The sequence below is a fragment of the Artemia sp. Qi Xiang Cuo genome, chromosome 12 (genome assembly GCF_049724085.1).
Source record: "Artemia sp. Qi Xiang Cuo chromosome 12, ASM4972408v1, whole genome shotgun sequence".
Lineage (NCBI taxonomy): Eukaryota > Metazoa > Arthropoda > Branchiopoda > Anostraca > Artemiidae > Artemia > Artemia sp. Qi Xiang Cuo.
In genome coordinates, this window is record NC_142805.1 from 26,021,145 (window position 1) to 26,048,399 (window position 27,255).

General features: G+C 34.6%; 1 protein-coding gene across 2 annotated transcripts in view; it reads right to left on the minus strand.

Moving 5' to 3' along the window:
* The window catches only part of LOC148945928 (Y+L amino acid transporter 2-like), a 153,169-nt gene that overhangs the window by 15,759 nt on the left and 110,155 nt on the right, over positions 1–27,255 (minus strand). For both annotated transcript variants that reach the window (XM_089097802.1, XM_089097801.1), the window contains 2 exons: positions 10,387–10,555; positions 769–972 (listed from right to left, as the gene is read on the minus strand). In XM_089097802.1, coding sequence (XP_088953928.1) covers positions 769–972; positions 10,387–10,555 — 373 coding nt within the window. The remainder of the gene's footprint in view (positions 1–768; positions 973–10,386; positions 10,556–27,255) is intronic.

Consider the following 27,255-nt stretch of genomic DNA (forward strand, 5'->3'; position numbering starts at 1 on the left):
GTTGACCTTTGGGAGATTAAAAGCGAGTTATTTTCTCCAATCGTGTAAAACTATTTTCCCCGAACCCAGATAGGGTAGGAAAACAGTTTGCGAGAAATACCGTCATTAAGATATTGACAGGGGGGTCCATCTACCCTTCAAAGAGATAGCTAGAGATATTTGTGGTGATACAGGTTGTGGCACCCTTGGCCCAGAGTTTGGCCCTTTGAATTGTTCAATCACGTTACCATATTCTAACGCAACCGCCAGCGGCACTGGTGTGGCATTAGAAATCAAAGGGTGGTAGCCTATAGGATACCATATCAAATAGCTGGTAGCCCCGAGGCAACCAGTACGAACAGTGGTGCCAGCGTCAGCCCCAGCTATAATAGCGGTACCAGCGGTGGTCCTACATATGATAGTGGTACCAGCGGTGGTCCTACACATATAACAGGGGTATAGAGGAAAAACAAAAAACGAAAATGCACTTGCTGAAACGCGAAATCAAAAGTCGATCGCGTGCTTTTGACGCTAAAACCACAAAAAATACAAAATCGGAACCGATCAAATTAACGGACTTGGCCAGATTAGCTTCTGAAATGCTATTTTGTTGGTGTTAGTTATTCGTATATTATGAGTTAGGTACTATTAAACTTTTATTTATTTTCTGTTTTATTAATATTGACGATGCCATATCAAACTCGAATTATAATTTCGATTAAACATCAGCACTTAGAATCACTGGATTAATTATGCAATTAAAAGATACTAAAGTAAAGACAAACATACCAAAAATACTAATGCAGGTACAGGCGTTGCATGTTCAATGCTAACCATGGCAAGAGAAAGAGGCAAGTGGCCTTCTCTAGCCCCTACAAAGAAAAGACGTGATGGACCAAAAATACCACTGTTTAATGTTCCAAACGTTGCTCCAGCCACACACAGAGGCATCAGCCAACGGAAATACCATGGATATATTTTATCGCCAAAAGTCTGAAAATAAAATTATAGTTTTAATCGGGAAACACTGCACAGCTTATGAAATTCTATCTCTGAATAACCAGAGTGTAGGTGAGCTTCAGAACTGTATCTAAGGAATTCTAAGTTTGAAAAATAGGCGAAATATAACGACTTGTTATTATTTTTGCTTTAGACACTAGACGTTGCTTCTTCACTCTATTACTTAGAGACAAACGTCAGGTCTGAACACCACCTAAATATACCCCTACCTTAAATGTAATTCTCATACAGTAATGTACCAGTTAGAGACGCCTAGAAACATGGTTTTGACTTCAAATAGAGACAGTCTAAACAACAGTCATGTCAATTTAAGAAAGTTATACCATTGTAAAGCGCACGTACTGAAAATTCTGAAACGGTACAATTTTTATACAGAAATTATCTTCATCTAATTTTAATTTTTCCCAGACTCAAAACATGCATTCACTATGCTGGGTTTACTGTAGTTTACTAAGGAGATTAAGAGGATCTTTGATTCTCCAATCGTGATTAGCGTCCTAATTCTACCATTTTTTTAGAGGCAGGAAGGAATGAGAGGGGGATCATGATATCCCATTTCGACTTTGGGGGAAGAGCTACATGTGCTTCGTCACAACATTTACCAGAATAGGCAGTTAGGGTTTTGATTTCGGGGATTTATACCCTATACAACCAGTAAACCACCTACTGTCAATCACTAAAAACCCCCAAAAACTTCAAGTGATAAGCGATAATTATATATCAACTATAATTCATCTAAAACTAATGGTGAAATCACCAATTAAATGATGATGGCGAAATGGTAGACCACCCGTAGTAGGGATATTACCCTAATCTAGTGGCAATACCAGACCAATTAAGAAGATCTTGTAACCGGATCCTTCTATCTGTTAAAATGCAAACGTTAGAGACATGGAATTGGGTAGAAAGCCATCAATGTTCTTTTAACGGATGCGTTTTCTAAAGGTCCAGTTGAAATATTTCAACACGGCCGCTGAACCGTCATGACGTAAGAGCTTCTAGAAAAAGCGCAAGGAGACCTGACGGAAAGCACAAAAGGGTCGTCATCGGACAAAAACGCAAACTTGTAAACCTTGGAAGAACCACTACAGACGGGCTCTACATTCCTTATAATCATTTTGTTCGGTACTGTTCTTGTTGAGCATCATAGTTTTAAATTTATGCTTTTTTTGTAATCTTATAACGATTATACTCAACTGCACTTTTTATTTGGATTTTTATGTACACGAGTATCTGCGTTACGATACTTGATAGATGGAGTTGAGAAGACACTACCTATACTCTTTGTGATTAACTTCAGTTTTAAACGCTAACACAAGATTGTCCTCTAACTTAAAGGCTTTGAGTTTGTGCCACATAGAATATCATACATACAATAAAAACAAATAAACAAATCAAAACAGATAAAAACGTATTCATCATACAGTAAAAACACACCAAGGCTGTCAAGTAACAGTTCGTTCAAGAATCTCTTATCGGCTAAGCGTAACCACCCAGGATGTATCTTGTAAAATGTAACAACGAATACTTGTCCGGCTACCTGCTAGATGAAACGCTTACGCGAAACCAATGACAACAAGCCAGTTTTTAGCCAGTTTTTTAGTTGTTGTGCTATTTCTATGTCTTTTTTTATTATATGACCCCGAAAAACGAATTCGGCCCTTCGGGGCTTGTGATAGTCATTTTTCGAAATAAATATCTTATCTAACAATGATCACAGGCACTCCAATGTAAACATATCTTAGTGAAACATCTCTGAAGGTGTGCCACTTTTTATTTTTACTGTCCCTTCTTGTTCTCTGCACATAATTTCATGTTTATTTCAATTTTTGAAATGATTGAATTATTTGTTTGCATATGACGTAACTTATCCTACAAATTCCAGGAATAGGAGGTGACATTTGTCCGACAACTAATTCGGACCGTTTCAAGTGGCTATCCTCCTAACATCAGACGTCCTTTACGTCTCGTGAAACACTAAGTATATCAAATTGGACTTGTCAGTTTAGTCTTCTTGGTATGCTCACACACTTGATGAAATCTAAAAGCAGAGTCTGAAAAGCAGACAATGGAATTCTTCATACAATTGTATAGCATAAATCTATATGATTTATTTGAATCTTTAAAAAAATTTATAAAATACATCATCTACACTGATTAGGCCCCTCCTTTTCGTATTGTTTCATTCAATGCAAAATCGTTTCATCTAATGTAAAACTTGTCAGTGAAAAGGCGTAGATAAAAGCTAAAGACGAAAAAATGTCTAAACGCTCTTTTCTCAATACTTGTAATTTACAATCAATGTGTTTTGATCCTGGTCGGCTAACAAGACTATACAAGTTATTGCTATAATGATAAAGGCATTCACTTATAATTATATTTTCCATACTAATAAAATAAACAAAAAAATTGTAAGCGGTATTTACCAAAGAAAAGAGTTACATAATCGCATCTTAAGTAAAAAAAATTGACGAAAATACATCAGAGGCATTCTGTAAAGCCGGCTTGCCCTAATGGGACATTGGTCCCGTTTGGAACAGGAGATAGCACGCTTTGATTTTTTTTTTTTTTTTTAAGGACACTTCAGGGGCGTAACTTGCTATGAGGCAGGGGGGGGGGATCAATTGTTTCTGCAAAAAATCTCGTCAAAACTACGATAAGCCTACATAATTCAAGCATCTAGAAAAACAGGTCAGTTTTCTTATCTTTGCCTTTATGGCTCATTTTTCACTTCCATTTTCACTTTATTTGGGAAAATTGGTCCCAAATTTGCCCCCCCCCCCCCAGGATTTTTACGAAATTACACCACTGATTTGATTAGTAGTTTAAAATTAAATAGAACCTTACATTTTTAACCATATGTTTTATTGAAGGATACGGAGTAAAACGCGGCAGATTTCCAATGGTGACTAAGTAAAACCAGCAAAGTATTCAAACTCTCTAAGAATGGTGAGATTGAGGTAGCGCAGACACCCCACTAACATATATAGTTCCACAAAGCATGATGTTAAGAGACCTCACATTGCAACGAATACAAAATTTAGTTTGTACCCCTCTTCACCTCAAAGTTTCGCGAAGATATATACAAGAAATAAAAAAAGTACGTCGATGCCGTAAATAAAAAAAATTTAGGTATAAAATCATATAGCATAAAATTATTAAATGTACATGATTATCGACATAATATACCTACAACAAAATAGAAAAAAGAACAGAAGAGGAAAAGTTTGTCTGAATAAGTGGTATTACTCCCCATTTATTTAATTAAGATCATATTGCATTTAAGTTAAAACACAAAGTCGCCGTTAATATTTCCTTCACACAAAATTTATTAGATAAGAAAGGTCATAATTTTTTTTAAGATAATAACAACAACCATTTTATGAAAGAAAAAGAGAAAGAAAAAGTTTCTATTTGTTTGTTAGTAAACTTTTGTTTACATTTTAATTTATATCTCACAGTTGTTTTATTAAACTAAGTTTGAAATACGAAAAGATCAACAAGGAAAACTATAATGGCTTACAGAGTTCAATAAATCAAGAATAACCGACAAAAGAATTAAATGTACATAAAAAAATATAATTATAAATAGGCTATTTACAATAAATCAAATAGTAACAACTTATTGCGAAAGTTATTAATATCTTATCTGAAACAACTGATTCTTTTCCAAGGTAATAAAAACATTCATAATCTGAAATAAAAAGATAAAACAAAGCTTTTACTTCTTTAGTTTTATAAGCCGAAACAATATAGTAAAAGATCCATTTTTTTTGCTTCATTTCCCTCCCTCTTTGTTATAGATGAATCACTTAACAAATGACAACGATTTTTATATATTTGAGCCACCCCTAAGAGACTTACAAGATATCTTTAAAATTTAAGCCATTTAATTGGTGGAAATAGGGGGATTTAAGCCCGACACATGCCCAGTGGTGACTAAGTAAAACCAACAAGATAGGCAAACTCCAAGCATGAGATTGAGGTGCCACAGGTTTCCCACTTCAGTTTAGGTACACAAAACGTTTTGTTGAGAAATCCGATATTGCAATAAATTCAAAATTGCGCTACATCTCTTGATTACTCTAGTGCTATTTAAATCCTCCTGTTGTATACTATCTGATCACGGTTACCGGTCCAAAGCCCGAGGAGGATTGGGCGACATGCTTGTATCTTGTCTTCTGGACTTGCTTGGGCAAGGAAAGTAATTTAGCAATGAATAGCGTCAATCAAGCTTCGGATATATCTCCCCAATTACGATGCCCACCCCAGTATGCCCCCAGATATCCTAATGACGGTGGCTGAACCATCCAAAGACTGAACCTCTTTGACAAAAGTGGTATAAGAATTACAACTTGGAATACGCCGACAAATAAAATTACTCAATCGCCATAAACTAAATCGAAGTTGTTGAATATATCTACGGGCGGCTGCATCAACCACTAATTTGTTGCCCGTCCGGCAAAGGTCTCTGTCGTCTTCGGTAGACTGAGCCATATCTGGAAGAAGACAACGATCAAACAAGATACCAAAATACAGATCCTTTGACCCTCATCTTTCGATCCTAATGCACGGACCTGAGACTTGGATGCAACTGCGGCTGTCTAGCGCCGTCTCGATACTCTTCAATCTAAGTGACTCCAGAGAACTGAGGGAATCCAATGAATAGACTTTTTAGGCAATGACCGTCTAGGTGATAGGACTTCCCAGTCGCTCTTTTCAAACCAGGCTGCGGAACACACACTTCGCTGGTTCGGACATCTTCTGCGGCTGCCTGCCGACGCTCCAGCTCAGATTCTTTATGACTTTGACCCAATCAGTAGCAGCTGAAAACGTCCAAGAGGAAGGCCCAAGTTCTGGTGGAACAACATTATCAGGAAAGTCGTGGACCAGACTGGAATTCTGTTGTCAGATGCAGAGGCCCTTGCTGCTGACCACCCTATATGGAGAAGGCTGAGGACGCTCTAAACACCACCCCGGCATGAAGATTAAGTCAAGTCTTGATTTCTCCAGTGCGTGGGCCTACCAAAATTCAGTTAAAGCACTTTTTATATGCACAAATATACTAAACAAAATAAAATAAATTAATGGTGTTAGGATGGTGACATTGTAAATAGTTTTTGAAAAGTAACAAGGGACATACTCACGATATTAAAGTATATGTTTCCTATGAAGCTTGGGATTTTACGACAAGCCGAGGACTGTAACCTCCACCGAAAGAATACGATACTTATATCATTAGGTTCGATAGCTTCTGATCATACCATTCGCTGAGACAGGCTTAGGATCAAACAGTTCGTGGTAACGAACTGTAAGTAAGGACCGACCCGGCTCAATGGTAACCGAAACTCTAGAAAACGGTATTTTGATACAAGTAGATGCACCAAGATAACCATATTTAAATTTTTAATCCAAGTTTGTAAGTTTGATTAAGGTTAGTCTTACCCATCAAAAGTAACTTGCCAGAAAAAAGTCGTACTATTTTCAGAAAAAGGGGGACATAACTCCTAAACGCTATAAAACATGAGTGGAAAGCACACAATTATATTCCGAGTATCATAGAATCCCACTGTAGAGGTTTCAAGCTCCTATATACAAAAATGTGGAATTTTGCATTTTTCGCCAGAAGAAAGATCACGGGTGCGTGTTTATTTTATTTTATTTTTTATTTATTTTATTTTTTCCAGGGGTGATCATATCAACCCAGTGGTCCTAGCATATCGTGGAAGGGCTCATTGGAATGGAAATTAAAAGTTCTAGTGCCCTTTTTAAGTGACCAAAAAAAATGGAGGGCAACTAGTTTGACTTTCTCACAACTCTATTTTTTTTAAACAATGAAAAACTTTAGCGTAAAGAGCGAGGCGTTGAGGAGGGGACAGCCCCTTTCATATACGGAATAATTTCTGTTCGTTTTAAGTTTTAATGTCGCTCCTTACTTTCAGTTAAAAAAAACTTGTTTTTTTATATTTAATATCACTTAAGACCACTCTTAGGGAATAATCTAGACTGGTTTGAGAAATAGAAAAATTTTCCTAGGTAAAAATTTATATAGACTTACGTAAATTCAAAGCATTTTCCATTTTAAAAAGATACACATCAAATTTTTCAAAAATGTAAATAGGCAGATGAATAGAGCTGAATCTCAGTTATCGAGTAATGCCGTCGTATGTTGAAAAATTATAACTGCAAATTATAATGCAGAAAAATTACATACCGATAACGTGCCTAGGGAACGTATGTCTTAATGCTGACGGTCAGGGAAAAATCACTAAAACCGTCATAATACGACAAACTTTGAGCAACTAATCCCCTCGTTTGATTTTTGAACCCCCGCCCCACCAATAGATTTTGGAAACAATTTCTTTGTCTTCAATAGCGTTTAGCATTATGAATTGTTTATTTTGTAGACACAAATGTAGTCATATTTATGTCTACAATACTTTTGTAGAATTGCCATATAAGTTTAATCTTCAGCATCGACGAAGGAAACAACCATTGAGGTAAAACATCGATTTTTGGACAGATACATTATCGATTTACAGCAGAATTTCTTGCTGTCAGGATATATTTCACGTTAACTCCCCCCCCCCTCAAGATTTCTACGATTTCTCCACTAAATCCCTATATTTTCATAAAGTTTGCCTGCTTCACGCGTCTTTCACATTTGCCCCCCCCTCACAAACTGAAATCGTGTGCACGCACCAGCTATGGTCATTTGCTCTATTTGACTCCCTATCTTTTGATTTTGCAACGTTGAAGAATTTCAATTTACTCTGCAAAGTGTGCCACAACATTTACATATGTTCCCTGGTGTGTCTTAGCTCCTTGGCTTCGAGGATGCATATCAAGTGCTCCCAGTAGGGAGCATTTAGTAAAGAAAGAAACATAAGAATGTCTCTGGTGTTTAAAGAAATGAATTGTACTTCTTCCCATAGACTGCAGAAAAACGATGAATTAGACTATTCTCTTTGTCAAGCGAACTGAATAGTTCATTATTGTGCAATTTAAGAAAGGACGGAGGAACAATGAAACTTAAAACGAGCAAAAATTATTCTGTATACGACCCCTCACTCTCCCTCCTCAACGTCTCGCTCTTTACGGTAGTTTTTTGAATGCTTTAAGAAAGCTTCTTTTTCCTAGTCAACGGCCCTTGTGTTTCGGTAGTCGTTCTTAAAGATTGGGGATAAAAAGTCAAACTTTAGCATAAACAGCAAGAGGTTGAGGAGGAAACAGCACCCCTTACATACGGAATAGTTTTTGTTCGTTTTAAGTTTTAACATTGCTCCTTACTTTCAGTGGGAAAAAGTTTTTTTTTTTGTTTTTGTTTTTCTGATCATTTTTCAAATCATGCCCAGGTTTAACGAAGATACGGTATGAGGAACCAGCCCAGTAAACTCCCAACTTGTTTCTGTTAAATTGTATATATCAATAATAGTAAATTGATTGGTAGTGTCCCACTTTCTTAGTTTTTGTTTTGGCTTAAGAATAAATTATGGGATTATAATTACAATTTTGAACCAAGTTTGAATACCTCGTCAAAATTTTTGATGAGCAGTAATTTTGTTGATAAGTTCTAAATAATGTTTTTACTACAGAATTATGGGTGGACAGAGAGGAGTATTATTATTCATATGAATGAAAATTCTCCGTGACTTTGATCTTCTACGCGGCTTGAGTCCTCACGACCTCTACAATAGAATTCTCTGATGTTTAAATACATTGTATACATGTTTAAACACATTGAAACATTGTATATAAATTGGAAACGATGAAAATCTACCATTTAAAATTTCTGAAAACAAAGCTCCCGGTAGCACATACAAACACGCCCCTCCCCCCTCCCTCAAGAAATTTCCTGACGAGGCTCAAGATGACTTGCTTCACCTTTTTCACCTCTGTACCGATAGGCATGTGAATGTAATATTTTATACTATATAGAAAAAGATTATCGCAATCGGAGAAGCAGTATACCCCCTCCCCCCCCGCATCATTAATAAAGGTGCAGACCAAAAATATTCCCTGGAATCAAGATGAATTAAATATCAATTTCTAGCCCCTCTCCCTCTCTTCACAACACATTCTATATTTTTCTGAAGGCTCAGTAAAAATTAGGATATGAGGCATTAAACTATACTTTTTAGGGCGTCTCCCCCTCCTCCCCACTTACAAAATGACTACCGACCCTCCTTCATAATAGCTAATGTACACTTGCACGTCATTTTACGTAATTTTTCGAAATAAGAAGCAAATTAGTTTAGTTAAATAAAACTTAAAATAAATGTCAGCAACATTATTCACAATAAGAGGGGGTGTCCCCCCGCAGCACTTATTCAGGCTTAGTATAAATTAAGGGAGATGAGAGATTAACTCCTACCCCCTCCCATACCCTCCCTATATTTACCTGAAGGCTCGTGGAGAGGTAGACAATTTTGGCATTGTTTTAGACATCTGGCACCCCCCGCCCCACCACGTCACCGCTCATTCCTAATAGCTGATGCGCTATTATACAGCACTAAATATAATTTTATAGAAAATCAAATAAATCAACTTAGCATCAGGTCACCTCTGAAATGGTGAATCTAACGCTGTGATTTTCATTAAAATCACTTGCCTTTTTGGGGATCTTTCCCCTAGTGTCGAAAATCAAGTAAATTTTCTCAGGCTCGTTGCTTCCGATAGGTACAATTAAATTTATTGAACTGGAAATCAGCATGAAAAACCAATTCTTTTTATGTATTACTTGTTATCCAAATTCCAATTTTTAGAGTTTTGGTTACTATTGGTCCCAGTCACTTCTTACTTACAGTTCGTTACTTAAAGAACGAACTATTTGATCATAAAACTTATTATAATCCAAAGAATGTCTCTGCCATTGAGGATATATTATCCCTGTGAAAAAACTCTCTTCGTGCATTGTATTTATACCAATTACATATAAAAATAAAATCTGCGACGCATCAAAATAAGAAAATAAAAGAAGAGCAAAAAATTTTAAAGTGAAGTACGAAATTAAAGGAAGAAAAAAGTTAAAGGAAGAAGTAAAGGAGGAAAGGAAGAAAAGAAAGGAAGGAAGAAAAGCGCACTAAAACATGGTACCAGCAGATGACAAAAGTTGGGGCTCGTTAGGCTCAATTATAAAGCCCAAATATGCATGCATTAGGCATATTGTGTAAGCCAAGTATGCATGCACATATTTTTTTTTTTATATCCATTGCATTCTCATTGAACAAAAGAGTAAATATGGAATCCGCAGCGCTTAAAAAAGAATAGCAGAATGAAAAGAATAAAAAAAAAAAAACGATTAAAAAATGAAGAATCTAAAAGAAGTGAAAAAGTTCACTAGACGAAAAGTATACAATAAGACTGAAATCAATAGAATGGACTTACCACAGCCACGGCATTGGAGCTAAGCATTTCATGCGGTGAGAGAACAATCAAATATGATACATTTGCAAGTACATAAATCACAGTCACTATAGGTATTGAAAGCCAAATGGCTCGAGGCAAGTTTCTATACGGATTCTTGATTTCTTCCACAACAAAATTTAAATAATTCCTAGAAAAAGAAGAAGGGTAAAGACTTTCCTTGAAATAAAGGGAAAACAAGGTTATAACTAGCTTCCTTCCTTTGAAAACCCTCTAGATGAATATAGCCATGAAAATGACACAGCTTTCATTTGTTCAGAAAATGACCAAATCCTAAAAATACATGCTCTATACAGTTTTATACGGGAGAGAGAGAGAAACAGATAGGCTAGATTAGGCTATAAAAAGATTTCGAAATGTCAACAATCTCAGAAAATTTATGGCAGGTGGCTAGAGCAGAGCTTTAAAAGAGGCAAGACAGAATGCAGGAGGAAAGCTCAGTGCGTCAGTCTCAGCTGACTTAACAATACGCCACTTCTATCACAGTATAAATATATAAACAGTACTGAAAATTCCTATACTATCAGTTAAAGAGTTTTGGGACACATCAGTCGCACACCTTTCTTCATGACTCCGCCTTCTTTAATATTTATACTATGATAGCAATTGAAGCTATTGCTGTGACGCAAAGGGAAACTTCCTTTTCCGCACGCTTTGATGCGTCCCATTTCTGACCAAACTTTCGCTACTGTTTAATATTTATACTGTGATGTCTACCGAAATTGTAAAAGTATACAGTTCAATTTACTGATTCTAGAGGCTACATAATAAATTAAGTAATAAATAACTGTGCCCAAAAGTCAAAAAATTTTATTGTGGGTGATCAGAGAAGCACTTTAACCGGGATGTGTAGGATTGGAGAGGAAAAGGTCACACGCATGTCAGCCTTAGCTGGATTTGCACTACGACATCTTTGTCATGTGACCACGATACCAGGTCAAATTTCAAATCGGTATCGCGTTAGGGATACCCATTTGAAACCCCTAGATACTGCGGATACTAATATAAGTCGACACTAATGCTTGATTTGAATGAGAATGCTTTTTGGCTCATCTGTTATATATTGGTTCTTTCTTTTTTTGTTGTTTTATCTTGAAGTTTATATTCTCACTTTGTATTTTTTTTTTACTTTTTTGTACTCTTTGTGGTCAGCACCAGATTTAAAGCTTTGACGCTTCTAGGCCCAAGCGTTTTGCCGCTCCGTTTTTGCGAGATTTTCGGCGAAATCCCTGAAAATTCGGGGATAGTCGAAGCACTGAACAGAACTCAACTGATGAGACAAAAGTAATGAAATAGAGGTGATACTAAACTTTCAGCTGCCATTCTTGGGAGATATCTGACAGGTTATAAGTGACCACGGAATTCCTCTGCTTTTTAAAAATCACTTTTCTGTGAATAGGCACCGCCTATTCACAGAATAGGCCGCGCCAGTTTTTGTTAAGAAACAAAAATCACTCAGTGATAATTTACTGATTAAGTTTTGATGAGTGATGATTAAGTTTTTGTGTGTTTTTTTGTTTGTGTGTTTGTGTTTTTTTGTGTGCGTTTAATTTTTTTTTTGTGTTTTATATTTTTTTTTTCGTGTGCAATTTTTTGTGTTTGTTTTTTATTATTTTTTGTTTGTAATTTTTTTTTGTGTATTTTAGTTTTTTTTTTTATGTATTTTTTTTTTAAGTTTTTGTGTGTGTAAGTTTTTACGTGTGTGTTAGTTTTTTTGTGCGTGTGTAAGTTTTTGTGTGTGTGTAAGTTTTTTTTGGGGATTTATGTTTTTTGTGTGTGTAAGGTTTTTGTGTGTATGTAAGTTTTTGTGTGTATGTTAGTTTTTTTGTGTGTTTAAGTTTTTTGTGTGTGTTTAAGTTTTTGTGTGTGTGTAAGTTTTTGTGTGTGTGTAAGTTTTTGTGTGTGTGTAAGTTTCTGTTTGTGTTTGTAAGTTTATGTGTGTGTGTGTGTGTGTAAGTCATTGTGTGTGTGTTAGTTTATGTGTGTGTAAGTTTTTTTGTGTGTGTGTAAGTTTTTGTGTGTGTAAGCTTTGTGTGTGTTTGTTTAATTTTGTTTGTGTATGGTAGTTTTTGTTTTTGTTTTTGTTTGTACTTTTTTGTTAGTTTTTGTTTGTGTGTTAGTTTTTTTGTTTGTGTGTAATTTTATTTGTTTGTGTTATTTTTTGTTTATGTTTAAGTTTTTGTGTGTGTGTAAGTTTTTGTGTGTGTGTAAGTTTGTGTGTGTATAATTTTTTGTGTGTGTTTAAGTTTTTGTGTGTGTGTTAGTGTTTTTGTGTGTGTAAGTTTTTGTGTGTGTGTAAGATTTTGTGTGTGTGTGTGTAAGTTTTTGTGTGTGTGTAAGTTTTTGTTTGTGTGTAAGTTTTTTTGTGTGTGTGTGTAAAAGTTTTTGTGTGTGTGTGAGTTTTTGTGTGTGTGTAAGTTTTTGTGTGTGTGTAAGTTTTTTTGTGTGTGTAAGTTTTTTTTTGTGTGTTTAATTTTTTGTGTGTGTGTAATTTTTTTTGTGTGTTTTTAAGTTTTTTTGTGTTTGTATGTTTTTGTGTGTTTGTAAGTTTTTTTTGTGTGTGTCAGATTTTTTGTGTGTGTAATATTTTTTTTTTGTGTAATTTTTTTTTTGTGTGTGTTTTATTTTTTTTGTTTGTGTAATTTTATGTGTGTGTGTGAGTTTGTGTGTGTGTGTAAGTTTTTGTTTGTGTGAAAGTTTTTGTGTGTGTGTAAGTTTTTTTTTTGTGTGTAAGTTTTTGTGTGTGTGTGTGTAAGCTTTTGTGTGTGTGTGAGTTTTTGTGTGTGTACCCATATCAATTCTATTTTCCTAAAATAATATAAAAATTTCCACTTCAATTCAGATTTTTCTCAAACAGATGAAAGAATTTAAAATACTTATCACGTGGTAAACTTATCACGAGCGCTCATGATAAGCTAACCTAACCTAACTTAAACATGGTAAAAAGATAAAATTAGGTTAGGTTAGGCTAGATTAAGTTAGGTTATGTTAAGTTAGGTTAGGTTAGCCTACGTACGCGCGCGTACGTAGGCTAACCTACCATGTTTAAGTTAGGTTAGGTTAGCTTAACATGAGCGCTCGTGATAAGTTTACCTAACCTAACCTAACTTAAACATGTAGAAATGTTTCTAATTATTTATTAATATTTATTTATACCTAACCTAACCTAACCTAACCTATTGTTTTTGGTGGTTAGATGAATGAACTGAATTTAATAAAAATTAGAAATAAAGTTAAACTTTTTATCTTCATGTTAAATGATCACTATCACAGTATATCCATTCCTATCTTCTATGGAAAAATTTATAACTGAAATTTAAATTTTTTATGTAGTCGAGAAGTTAAGAACTGAAATGGACGCTTTTTCATATTCAATATTAAATTTCAGAATTGAGCTAACTTTTTTCTCTTCTCTAAGAAAATTCAGAAGAGAACTTGTACATTTTGCACTTCTTCGAGAAAACTCAGAATTAAAGTGGAGCTCCATATCTTCATGTAGAATATTCACAATCAAAGTATATCTTTTCCTATCTTCTATGAAAAATTTGGAACAATGTTTTAAATTTTTTCATGTCTTTGAGAAAAATCTGAATTGAAGTGGAAAATTTTATATTATTTTAGGAAAATAGAATTGATCAATAACTTATTTCATTTTCATTGAGAAAATTCAGAATCGAAATTGAACTTTTCTTCTTCCAGAAAAATATTTGGAACAGAACTTTAAATTTTTTCATCTCTTTGAGAAAGGTCGGAATTGAATTTAAGAAAATTTAGAATTAAAGTGAAACTTTTTATCTTCATGAAAATAATCAAAATCATAGTATAAATTTTCTTATCTTCTATGGAAAAATTTAGAACTGAACTTTAAATTTTTTATTTCTTGGTGAACTTAAAACTGATGTGGAAGCTTTTTATTTTATCTGGAGAAATTATAATTTAATTATTTTATTTGGTAAAATTCATAATAGAACTTTAACTTTTCTATATTATATTAAAAAATTTGGAACTGTATTTAAAATTTTTTCATCTGTTTGAGAAAAATCTGAACTGAAGTGGAAAATTTTTATATTATTTTGGGGAAATAGAATTGATCAATAACTTATTTCATTTTCATTGCGAAAATTCAGAATCGAAGTTGAACTTTTCTTCACTTCTTTGAGAAAATTTAAAATTGAAGTGAAACTTTTTATCTTCATAGAAAATAATCACAATCATAGTATAACTTTTCCTATCTTCTATGGAAAATTTTTTTTATCTTCATGGAAAATAATCTGTGGAAGCTTTTTATTTTCTCTGGAGAAATTAGAATTGAATTGTGTTCTTTGGTAAATTCAGAAGAGAACTTGAACTTTCTATCTTCTATGAAAAATTTGGAACAGTATTTAAAATTTTTTCATCTCTGAGAAAAATCTGAACTGAAGTGGAAACTTTTTATATTATTTTGGGACAATGGAATTGATCAATAACATATATCATTTTTATTGTGAAAATTCGAAATCGAAGTTGAGCTTTTCTTCTTCCGGGGAAAATATTTGGAACAGAACTTAAATCTTTTTCATCTCATTGAGAAAAGTCGGAATTGAATTTACGAAAAATTAGAATTAAAGTGAAACCTTTTATCTTCATAGAAAATAATCACAAACATAGTATAACTTTTCATATCTTCTACGGAAAAATTTAGAACTGAACTTTAAATTTTTTATGTCTTGGTGAACTTAAAACTGAAGTGGAAGCTTTTTATTTTCTCTTGAGAAATTAGAATTGAATTATGTTCTTTGGTAAAATTCAGAAGAGAACTTGAATATTCACGATTAGAGTATAACTTTTCTTATCTTCAATGAAAAATTTGGAACAGAAATTAAAATTTTTTCATCTGTATGTGAAAAGTCAGAACTGAATTTAAGAAAATTTCGAATTAAAGTGAAACTTTTCATCTTCACGGAAAATAATCACAATCATAGTATAACTTTTCCTATCTTCTACGGAAAAATTTAGAACTGAACTTTAAATTTTTTATGTCTAGGTCAACTTAAAACTGAAGTGGAAGCTTTTCATTTTCTCTGGAGAAATTAGAATTGAATTATGTTCTTTGGTAAAATTCAGATGAGAACTTGAACTTTTCTATCTTGTAAGAAAAATTTGGAACAGTATTTAAAATTTTTTCATCTCTTTGAGAAAAATCTGAATTGAAGTGTAAAATTTTAAATTATTTTAGGAAAATAGAATTGATCAATAACTTATTTCATTGTCATTGAGAAAATTCAGAATCGAAGTTGAACTTTTCTTCTTCCGGGAAAATATTTGGAACAGAACTTTAAATTTTTTCATCTCTTTGAGAAAGGTCGGAATTGAATTTAAGAAAATTTATAATTAAAGTGAAACTTTTTATCTTCATGGACAATAATCTGTGGCAGCTTTTTATTTTCTCTGGAGAAATTAGAATTGAATTGTGTTCTTTGGTAAAATTCAGAAGAGAACTTGAACTTTTCTATCTTCTATGAAAAATTTGGAACAGTATTTTAAATTTTTTCATCTCTTTGAGAAAAATCTGAACTGAAGTGAAAACTTTTTATATTATTTTGGGAAAATAGAATTGATCAATAACTTATTTCATTTTCATTGAGAAAATTCAGAATCGAAGTTGAACTTTTCTTCTTCCGGGAAAATATTTGGAACAGAACTTTAAATTTTTTCATCACTTTGAGAAAGGTCGGAATTGAATTTAAGAAAATTTAGAATTAAAGTGAAACTTTTTATCTTCATGGAAAATAATCAGACTCATAGTATAACTTTTCCTATCTTCTACGGAAAAATTTATAAGTGAACTTTAAATTTTTCATGTCTTGGTGAACTTAAAACTGAAGAGGAAGCTTTTTATTTTATCTGGAGAAATTAGAATTGAATTATGTTCTTTGGTAAAATTCAGAAAAGAACTTGAACTTTTCTATCTTCTATGAAAAATTTAGAACAGCATTTTAAATTCTTTCATCTGTTTGAGAAAAATCTGAATTGAAGTGAAAATTTTTATATTTTTTTAGGAAAATAGAATTGATATGGGTACACACACAAAAACTCTCACACACACAAAAGCTTACACACACACACACAAAAACTTACACAAACAAAAAAAAATACAAAAACAAAAAAAATTAAACACATAAAAAAACTTAAACTCACAAAAAAACTGACAAGCGAAAACAAAAATACAAACACAAAAAATCTTACACACACACAAAAAAACTTACACACACAAAAAAACTTACACACACAAAAAAACATACACACACACAAAAACATAAAAACAAACTAAAACTTACACACACACAAAAACCTACACACACAAAATAACATACACACACACAAATAATTACACCCCCACAAAAAAACTTACACACACACAAAAAATTACACACACAAAAAAAAACATACAACCACAAACAAACTACAAACCCAAAATAAGATTACACACACACACAAAAACTTACACACACACACACAAAAACATACACACACACAAAAACTTACACAAAAAAATAAAATTACACACACACAAAAAATTAGAAAAACAAAAAAACTTACACACACACAAAAAATTACACACACACAAAAACTTACACACACACAAAAACATACACACACAAAAACTTACACACACAAAAAAAATAACACACACAAAAAAACATACACACACACAAAAAACTAACAAACACACACAAAACTTACACAAACAAACAAAATTAAACACACAAAAAAAGACAAAAACACACAAAAAAACATAAACACAAACAAAAACTTAAACAAAAACAAAAACTTACACACACACACACAAAACAAACACACACAAAAAATTACACATACAAAAAAAAACATGCACATACAAAAAAACTTACACACACACAAAAACTTACACAGACAAAACATTACACACACAGACACAATAACACACACACAGACACATAAACTTACAAACACACAAAGAAACTTACACACACACAAAAACTAACACACACACACAAAAACTTACACACACACAAAAACTTACACACACACACAAAAATTTACGCAAACACAAAAAATAAAACACACATAAAAACTTACACACACACGAAAACTTACACAAACATAAAAACTTACACTCACACAAAAACTTACATACATACAAAAAACTTACACACACACAAAAACTTAAACACACACTACATACACACAAAAACTTACATACACACAAAAACCTTACACACAAAAAAAACTTACATACACACACAAAAACTTAAACACGCACAAAAAAACAGACACACACACAAAAACTTACACACACAAAAAATAACACACACAAAAAAACTTAAAAACACACAAAAACTAATTACACACACACATAAACACACACAAAAACTTACACACACATTAAAACTTACACACACACACTAAAACTTACACATACATAAAAACTTACACACACACAAAAACTTACACACACACACAAAAAAAAAAAAAAAAAAAAAAAAATACACACACACAAAAAATTACAGACACACAAAAAAAAAACTTACACACACACAAAAAAATACACACACACACAAAAAAATACACACACACAAAAAAAAAAATAAAAAAAGAAAATACAATAAAAACAAAAAACAAAAACTAAAAAAATAATAAAAAAAAAAAAAAAAAAATACACACACACAAAAACTTACACACACACAAAAAAAATTAAAAAACAAAAAAAACATTCAAAAAAACAAAAAAAAAACACAAACAAAAAATTACACACACACAAAAACTTATTACACACACAAACACACACGAAAATTTTATATTATTTTATGAAAATAGAATTGATATGTGCACACAAAAAAAACTCACACACACACAAAAACTTACACACACACACAAACAAAAACTCTAAGCTAAGACTCTAAGCTAAAAACTCTAAATTCTTAACTAAAACTAAACTAAACTAGAACTCTAACTGAAACTCAAAGCTAAAACATCAAACTCTTAACTAAAATTAAACTAAACTAGAACTCTAACAAAAACTCTAAGCTAAGACTCTAAGCTAAAACTCTAAACTATTAACTAAAACTAACCCGCGGCGCATCCCCTGCGGCGCATCCCCATGCGGCGCATTCCTGGCCCGCGGCACTTCTCGGGCCCCATCCCTGCGGCGCATCCCTGCGGCGCTCCCCTGCGGCGCTTCCCCCGGCCCGCGGGGCATCCCCTGCGGCGCATCCCCATGCGGCGCATTCCTGGCCCGCGGCGCTTCTCGGGCCCCATCCCTGCGGCGCATCCCTGCGGCGCATCCCTGCGGCGCTTCCCCCGACCCGCGGCGCATCCCCATGCGGCACATTCCTAGCCTGCGGCGCTTCTCGGGCCCCGGGGACCTTTGAGGACCGGGGGAAGGGTCTCTGGGGTCCGGGGGGGGCCCTTTGGGGGTCCGGGGGCCCTTTGAGGACCAGAGGAGGGCCTTTGAGGGTCTGAGGAGGGAGTTTGGGGGGCTGGGGCTCTTGGGGCGCTGGGGGCCCCTTTGAGGCCCGCGCGGTGCCTGCGGGTTGGGGGTGGGGGATCGGAACCCTTTGGGGTTGGGTAGAGGACCTCACGACACTGTTCAAATGAAACTTGTGTATTATAACGACCACAGAGTTTCACCCTCAAATTCTCTTCTATAATCTTCTTTTAGAATGTCTCTAACTGTTTTGCCGAAATAATTCCATAACCTGTCTAAAACAGTTTCGCCCAAATAATCCCTAACCGTAATTTCAGCGTGTTCCTTTTGTTTTTGGCATCTCTGCGCTAACACATTTCAAATTAATAAGAAACCTGATTCCCGCGCTAAAACAATTCATTGCTAAGATGTTTCTCGGAGAACTGTTTCCATGGAGCTTGGTTATTAATATCTTTTGAGTTCGACCAAACGAGTTGTTTCCGAGGCAAAGACATTAATGACTTGGATCTATTTCTGGAGACATGTTGACAGTAACTGTCAGACATTATTAAACTTTTCCTGGAAACAATCTGATTAACGACTGACAGCACAGGTGTTCCAAATTCCCATACGATTACGCAATCAATTTCCCAGGGTGTGCCCATATATGGTGTGCTCGTGGGAGTTATAGGGTCACTTCTACTAATTTTGGGGTCAAACCGAGAAAAAAAGCAAGCTTAAAACATGTTAACTTTTAGTTTCAAATGGTACAGCATGTAGCTTTAATTACTACATTGTGTGGCGCAATTGTAATTTTGGAGCAAAGGGGAACCTTTGAATGTAGTAGGATAAGCTACACTTGTGTCAAGGTTGGTTTAAGATCCCTCAATAAACAGTCTCATTTAAGTAGTTTGCACTATAGCGCAAAAGGGAGTAGGCTTATGTAGCCACTCCTGGTCAAATTTAAAACTATTTTGTTGTCTTTTGCAAATATACGAGGCTCTACCATAATGATATTTAAATGTGGCTTAGCCAACTATTCATTTTGCTTAAAAATTTTGCTGAAAAAGCGGCCCAGCACAATAATAATTTAGACCATAAATGAATTAAGCAGTGCTTGGCTCTGACACGAAAATTTTAGATGGGAGTGACAGGGATTTCTTCTGATTAGCCAAGGGTCTGTTTCTTATATGAACAACGACTGTTCCAGCTACAAATTCACTTCCAAAATTTGAATGCATATAGCTTGTATGAGGTATACTTTCTGAATTGTAGCTTAAATGGGTGTAAGTATATGCAGCCACCAATGGTCTAAATTGAATCTATCGTGTTGTCATTTGCCAAGTACGATGATAATTTAGACTTTTAACTTTGTTGTTGTTTTTTAAAAAGTTTTTTTTCGTTTTTAGGTTTTAAAAATATACAACACAAAATTTACAAAAAAATCTTTGTCTAACTTAGGCGAAGAAACTAAATAAGTCAACACAGGGTTTTGTTAAAATTGGACATTAAACATATATTCTACTCCGCATCCCTCTTCACTTCCCCTAAAGAAAATCACCAGTTTTGTCACATAAAGAGTTCTAGGGGTATACCATCCTTGGTAAGTTTGAGGAGTTGCAGATAAAAAAAATAAACTATTTATGAAATATTGTCCAATTTGAAATGTGCAGATTTCGGAAATCTGAAGGACATTAAGGAATTTTAAGTGTATGGTTAACCTAATTTACGGAAATAATAATTTTTTTTTCTGCCACAATGCTGCAAAGATTATGAACGTCTCAAAAGAAATTATACTTATTAGATCTTTTTAAATTAATTAAAAAAACTTTTCTACAAAATAAGTTTTTCAAAGAAAAAAAAAGAACTCCATTAAACAAGAAAAGAGCAAAAATAAAATCAAATAATCTACCAAGCGTGAAACTACCACAAATCAGCATCGATAAATAAATGAAATCCAAAACGAAAAGAAATTGCAATAAATAACCGAGTCAAACTCAAAACGAGCAGAAATTAACATAAGTTGGCCGCGAAACCCCTATGCCTTCCCAAGGCCAGAACATAATATGCACTTTAACGAACAAATATAAATGTTTTTACTTTTATAACTTTAATAAATTACATAATATTAAAAATTTGATTACTAAATATAATTATATGTATATTAAACTGACAATGCACATTCATTTGTTTTTGAGGAGGAAACTCCCCCAAAACCCTCAGGGCAAGGGTTTTAAGTTATGCCCTGGGGGCATACAAGGTTTTTATAGAAGGCGTTGTCGTAGAAACTTCGAAAAGGGCTCATTTGATTGGAGCCCTTTTTAATAGTCGAAAGTGATTGGAGGGCAACTAGCCCCCCCCCCACGCTCATCATTCCCCCAAACACATCCAATCAAAATTTTGAGATAGCCATTTTGTTCAGCGTAGTTGATTTCCAGATAGAAAATATGTTTTTGAGGAGGACACCCCCACAACCCTCGGGGCAAGGGTTTTAAGTTATGCCCTGGGGGCATATAAGGTTTTTATAGAAGCCGTTGTCGTAGAAACTTCAAAAAAGGCTCATTCGATTGGAAATTCACAGGGCTAGTGACCGTTTTAATAGTCGAAAGTTATTGGAGGGCAACTAGCCCCCCCCCCCAATCATTCCCCCAAAAGCATCCAATCAACATTTTGAGATAGTCATTTTGTCCACCGTAGTTGATTTCCAGATAGAAAATATGTTTTTGAGGAGGACACTCCCCTCAGGGCAATGGTTTTAAGTTATGCCCTGGGGGGCATAAGAATTATTTATACAAGGCGTTGTCCTAGAAACGTCAAAATAGGCTCTTTTGATTAGAAATTCGAAGGGCTAGTGCCCATTTTAATAGTCGAAAGTGATTGGAGGGCAACTAGCCCCCCCCCACGCCCATTATTCCCCCAAACACATCCAATCGAAATTTTTAGATAGCCATTTCGTTCAGCGTAGTTGATTTCCAGATAAAAAATATGTTTTTGAAGCAGACACTCCCCCACAAACCTCAGGGCAAGGGTTTTAAGTTATGCCCTGGGGGCATACGAGGTTTTTATAGAAGGCGTTGTCGTATAAACTTCAAAAAAGGCTCATTCGATTGTAAATTGAAAGGGCTAGTGCCCTTTTTAATTGAATGAGACTGATGGCTAACTAGCCCCCCCCCCCTCTACGCCCTTCGGTTCCCCGAACACATCCACTCTGCATCTTGAGGTAACCATTTCGCTTAGCGTAGTTGATGTCAAAACCCATAATTTGTCTTATAGGACAACAATCACCCATAACCCTCAGGGCACGGGTTTTAAGTTTTGCCCCGGGGGCATATAAGGTTTTTATAGAAGGCGTTGTCGTAAAAACTTCACAACAGGCTCATTCGATTGGAAATTCAAAGGGCTAGTACCCTTTTTAATAGTTGAAAGTGATTTGAGTGCAATTAGCCCCCCCCCCTCACGCCCTTCATTCCCCCAAACAGATCCAATAAAAATTTTGAGATAGCCATTTTGTTCAGCGTAGTTGATTTCCAGATAGAAAATATATTTTTGAGGAGGACACTCCCCCACATCCCTCAGGGCAAAGGTTTTAAGTTATGCCCTAGGGGTATATAAGGTTTTTAAAGAAGGCGTTGTCGTAGACACTTCAATAAAAGCTTATTCGACTGGAAATTCAAAGGGCTAGTGCCCTTTTTAATAGTCGAAAGCGATTGGAGGGCAACTAACCCCCCCCCCCCCACACCCATCATTCCCCCAAACACATCCAATAAAAATGTTGAGATAGCTATTTTGTTCAGGGTAGTTGATTTCCAGATAGAAAACATATTTTTAAGGAGGACACTCACCCACAACCCTCAGGGCAAGGATTATAAGTTATGCCCTGGGGGCATATAAGGTTTTTTCTGAAATCTTTCTTGTAGAAACTTGAAAAAAGGCTCATTTAATTTGAAATTCAAAGGGCTAGTATCATTTTTAATATTTACAAATGATTTGAGAATAACTAACCCCCCTCTTTCGCCCACCTTTTCCCAAAACACATCCAATCAAAATTCTTACATAGCCATTTTATTTAACGTAGTTAAAAGTTTCGGATATTGGGTCTTTAAGGATGACAACCCCTCCCCCCACAGCCCTCAGGACAGGGGTTGTAAGTTATGCCCTGGGGCCATATAAAGTTTTTATTGAAAGCGTTGTCGTAGAAACTTCAAAAGGGCTCAACCAATTGGAAATTGAAAGGGCTAGTGCCTTTTTTAATAGCTGAAAGTGATTGGAAAACGACTAACCCCCCTTTCACGCCCACCGTTTTCCCAAACACATCCAATCAAAATTTTGAGATATCCTTTTTGTTCAACGTAGTTGAAAGTTCTGGAAATTTGGTCTTTGAGGATGATAACCCCCTCGGCGCCTTCAGTGCAAAGGTTGTAAGTTATGCCCTGGGGGCATATAAGGTTTATATAGAAAGTTGTTGTATATGATTTATAGAATAGATTTTAGTCTTCCTCAAATCCAATTTTTATATGTTTAAAAACTAAATGTTGACTTAAGATTAAATCAAAATGCATTGTGATAATGCTAATTCCCAACAAGGCATCTCAGCAGTATCCCAAGAACCACGGAGGGTATTAAGTTCATCCTTCCGGGGCTACTTCTGCTCTTAAAAGTTAACCAATTCCAAATAGCGTAAGTGTATCCAAGCTATCAAAGAAAGTAAGCAGATTTTTTTTTCCGAATAGAATCAAGTTTTCTATTTCAGGTCAACTAGAGGTAGTAAGGCAATAGGGAATCCGACGGGCTTTTTGTTTAATATGACTTACCACGGGGCAGTCACCTATGGATATCACGGGTGATTGCGTAATATGACTTACCACGGGTCAGTCACCTATGGATATCACGGGCTGTTTGTTTAATATGACTTACCACGGGGCAGTCACCTATGGATATCACGGGTGATTGCGTAATATGACTTACCACGGGTCAGTCACCTATTACTACGAACGGTACATGCCTTACCAGACGGGTTTCTAAGGTAACACCCATTTTTTTGGGGTCAATCGGTGAGAGAGCGGTGGTTGTTCCATATACAGTAACTTGATTAGTAGGTTTTTTTTTTAAACTTGGCAAAGTCTAATGTACTCAGACATGTTTTGAGAGTTTAATTACAGGCCTTACCAGACGGGTTTATAAGGTGACATTCATTTTTTTGGGGTCAAACAGAGAGAGAGCGGCGGTTACTGTATACTTAGTAACTTGATTAGTAATTTTTTTTTTAAAAACTTGGTAAGGTATAATGAACTCAAGCAAAAACCCTATAAAATGTTCATACACTACATTCCAATTTTCATTATTTTTTAACAAATTTATTATAGTACACTACATATTATTAACTTTTAAAACAATGGATTCGTAAATTTTCAATGTGATTACACTTTCATTATTTATTTCCCCCCCAAAAAAAAAAAAAAAACGTTTTACTAGTAAATTAAAATTTCAGGGGGACTTAGCCCCTGACAAAGAACCAAAAACACGCGCGAGTATAGTAAAAATACGTACCTAAGGGGTAAAATATAAATTAAACATACGAACAACAGGTGAACTTGACCGAGCCCTCCATTTTGAAACATATTAGAGTCCTAAAGTGATATAAAAACAACCTTAAAAGAAACTACCTTCAAGTCATTGTAAACCTAAACCAAATAAATAAGAGGACAAAAGCTCCCCAGGCTTTAAGACAGAGCAGTAACAATTAACACCAAATAACACAAGTAAATATCATTGAATAATTAATACTGTTATAAAGACAGACAGTCAGAAGTGCCACACATTTTAATTCACAAAATAATTAACGCATATAAAAACAAATAAACCACACTGATTAAAAAACATTGAATTTTTCTTTTTATAAGCCACTTTCTTTGGCCCTTTAAAAACAACTTGAAAAAAAGAAAAAAAAAAACAAACGTTTGAATATTAAATGCAAATTTAATGGGGCATTAGATCCCACCCCACCCAAAAAAAAAAATACTAAGAATAAAATGAGTATATTCGATAGAAACGGTTAGCTTTATTTGGTGGGTATGCAAAAGCGTGGATTTCTGTTAAATAAATGATTCTTGTATGCGCGATTCAAGAGTTTCCTTTTATGGCCAAATTAAACGAGACGCATTTGATGATAGTAAAAAAGGATTTAACATATTATTAAGTGGCTGTTATAAAAATTTAAGACAGGAAAGGGGTCAATGTATCAATTCTAGCACGTTAATTGTCAGGTGAAAAAAAAAAACAAATTATTTATTCATTAATTAATTTGTGTATTAAGTTAGAACTTTCAGAGTTAAATAAATTATTCTTGTATGCGCGATTCAAGAGTTTCCTTTTATGGACAAATTAAACGAGACGTATTTGATGAAATTAAAAAGGGTTTAACAGATTATTAAGTGGATTTTATAAAAATTTAAGACAGGGAAGGGTTCAATGTATCAATTCTAGCACGTTCATTGTAAGGTGAAAAAAAAAACAAAAAAAAAACAAAAAAAAAACAAAGTATTTCTTCATTAAGGAATTTGTGTATTAAGTTAGAACTTTCAGAGTTAAATAAATGATTCTTGTATGCGCGATTCAATAGTGTCCTTTTATTACCAAATTAAACGAGACGTATTTGATGAAAGCAAATAGTGTATAACAGATGATTAAGTGGATTTTATTAAAATTTAAGACAGGGAAGGGATCAATGTATCAAACCTAGCATGTTCATTGTAAGTTGAAAAAACAAACTATTTCTTCATTAAGGAATCTGTGTATTAAGTTGGAACTTTCAGAGAGGGCTTAAAAGGGAAGGTTGAGTTGCACGAGGGTTCAGTTAAAGGGGGTATAGTGACATGGGGGTCGAGGGCAATTTATCTTTAAAAGAGGGCTTATTATTACATTATTAAATTTTTCTTCTTTTTTAAGGTGGAGGAAGATTCTTACAATTACCCCCCTCCGGAAAAGAAACCAAGATGGAACGAAGCCAGATTGATGCAAGCCGCAAGACCTTTCATCATCAAATATACTGGATCAAATATACGTGCTCTGGACCGGCCAATAGCCTGGCAACTTTTAATGTAAGGAGCCTCTCATGTCACTGTTAGCTGTGCACAAACCTCTACGCAACCTGGGAGGAAATTGAAAAGAGAGTGGGCTGCTTCTCATAATGCCTCAGCCCAGTCTACTCAAGATCGTGAGGTTGACCCCCTTCATGCTTTGCCAGGGACTTCAGGTGTAGAAGCCCAGTCAGAATTTGTAAGTATATATATATAATTTCTTTTCTTTCCGTATTTTCAAAAATAAGGTAAATTTTCTCAAGCGCATAATTTTGATGAGTAAAACTTAAATTTGTTTCTAAACTATTCTATAATAATCCTATTTCATTTTCTTTCATTAACCAAATTAGCAGTATATAAAGGAATGGTTATAGCACTGAAGTAGCAAATAGCTTCTCATGCATTTCTATAAAACCTTACCTGTAACTTCTCTTTTAAGCAAGATGTTTTCTAATGCAATAATCCAATATTTCCTTAAACAAACTAACTATATAAACAAATCACTATTTCACAGTTGACAATCATTCTTAAACTGGGATATGTTTTTGCACTAAGCTTTTGTGCCTATCCGGTTCTTATCAAATGTCCCATCAGGACACTTGAATTTTTAATCTGACGGGTATAAATTTCAATTTTAATCCCTCCTTGCAAAGTGGGGCTTCAAATAACAGGATATTTATCTTCGATAAGATATTAACACAAGAAAAAAGGTTTTTTAATAATTTCCAAATATGTCATCGCAGTGATGTCAAAAAAATTATTTGGGTGAAACCGTTTTTGGTCATTTCAAGCAATTATTTCCAAGAAACATTAAGGGGCATTTTAAAAGAGTTTTTCGAACACAATTTGAGACTAAGACTCTTGGGTAATTATAAAAAAACTGTTATATTTTAATTTGTTTAATAAGTCCGATAATACAACTCGAAAGTGTTTCAAAACTCCGCGACCGAAGGAAACTCTTGTGAACCCAGGGTCCTCCCCGGGGGGGGGGGGCTCTAAACAAGAACAATCGGCATATTAATTGTAATTTAATTGTGTAAATGGAAGGAGAAAAAAAAGTTCTTCTCTCTTAAAGTGATCTATTTAGCCCAGGTTAACAACGTCCGACGCTTCAAACAAATCCGTTGCCAAAGGACGTCGAAAAATTCGCATTGTCGAGAAAGTTACACCAACACCACCAACCGATGTATGGGCTTCGTGTCCATTAACCGAAGCTGAAGAGCAAGGGTTCATACAGCATACTGCATCTGTTGAACGATGGTCGGATTTTATTGAGAGTTATATTCAAGAGGGTCAAGCACAAGAGTTGGACCCATATTTTGCGTTTTT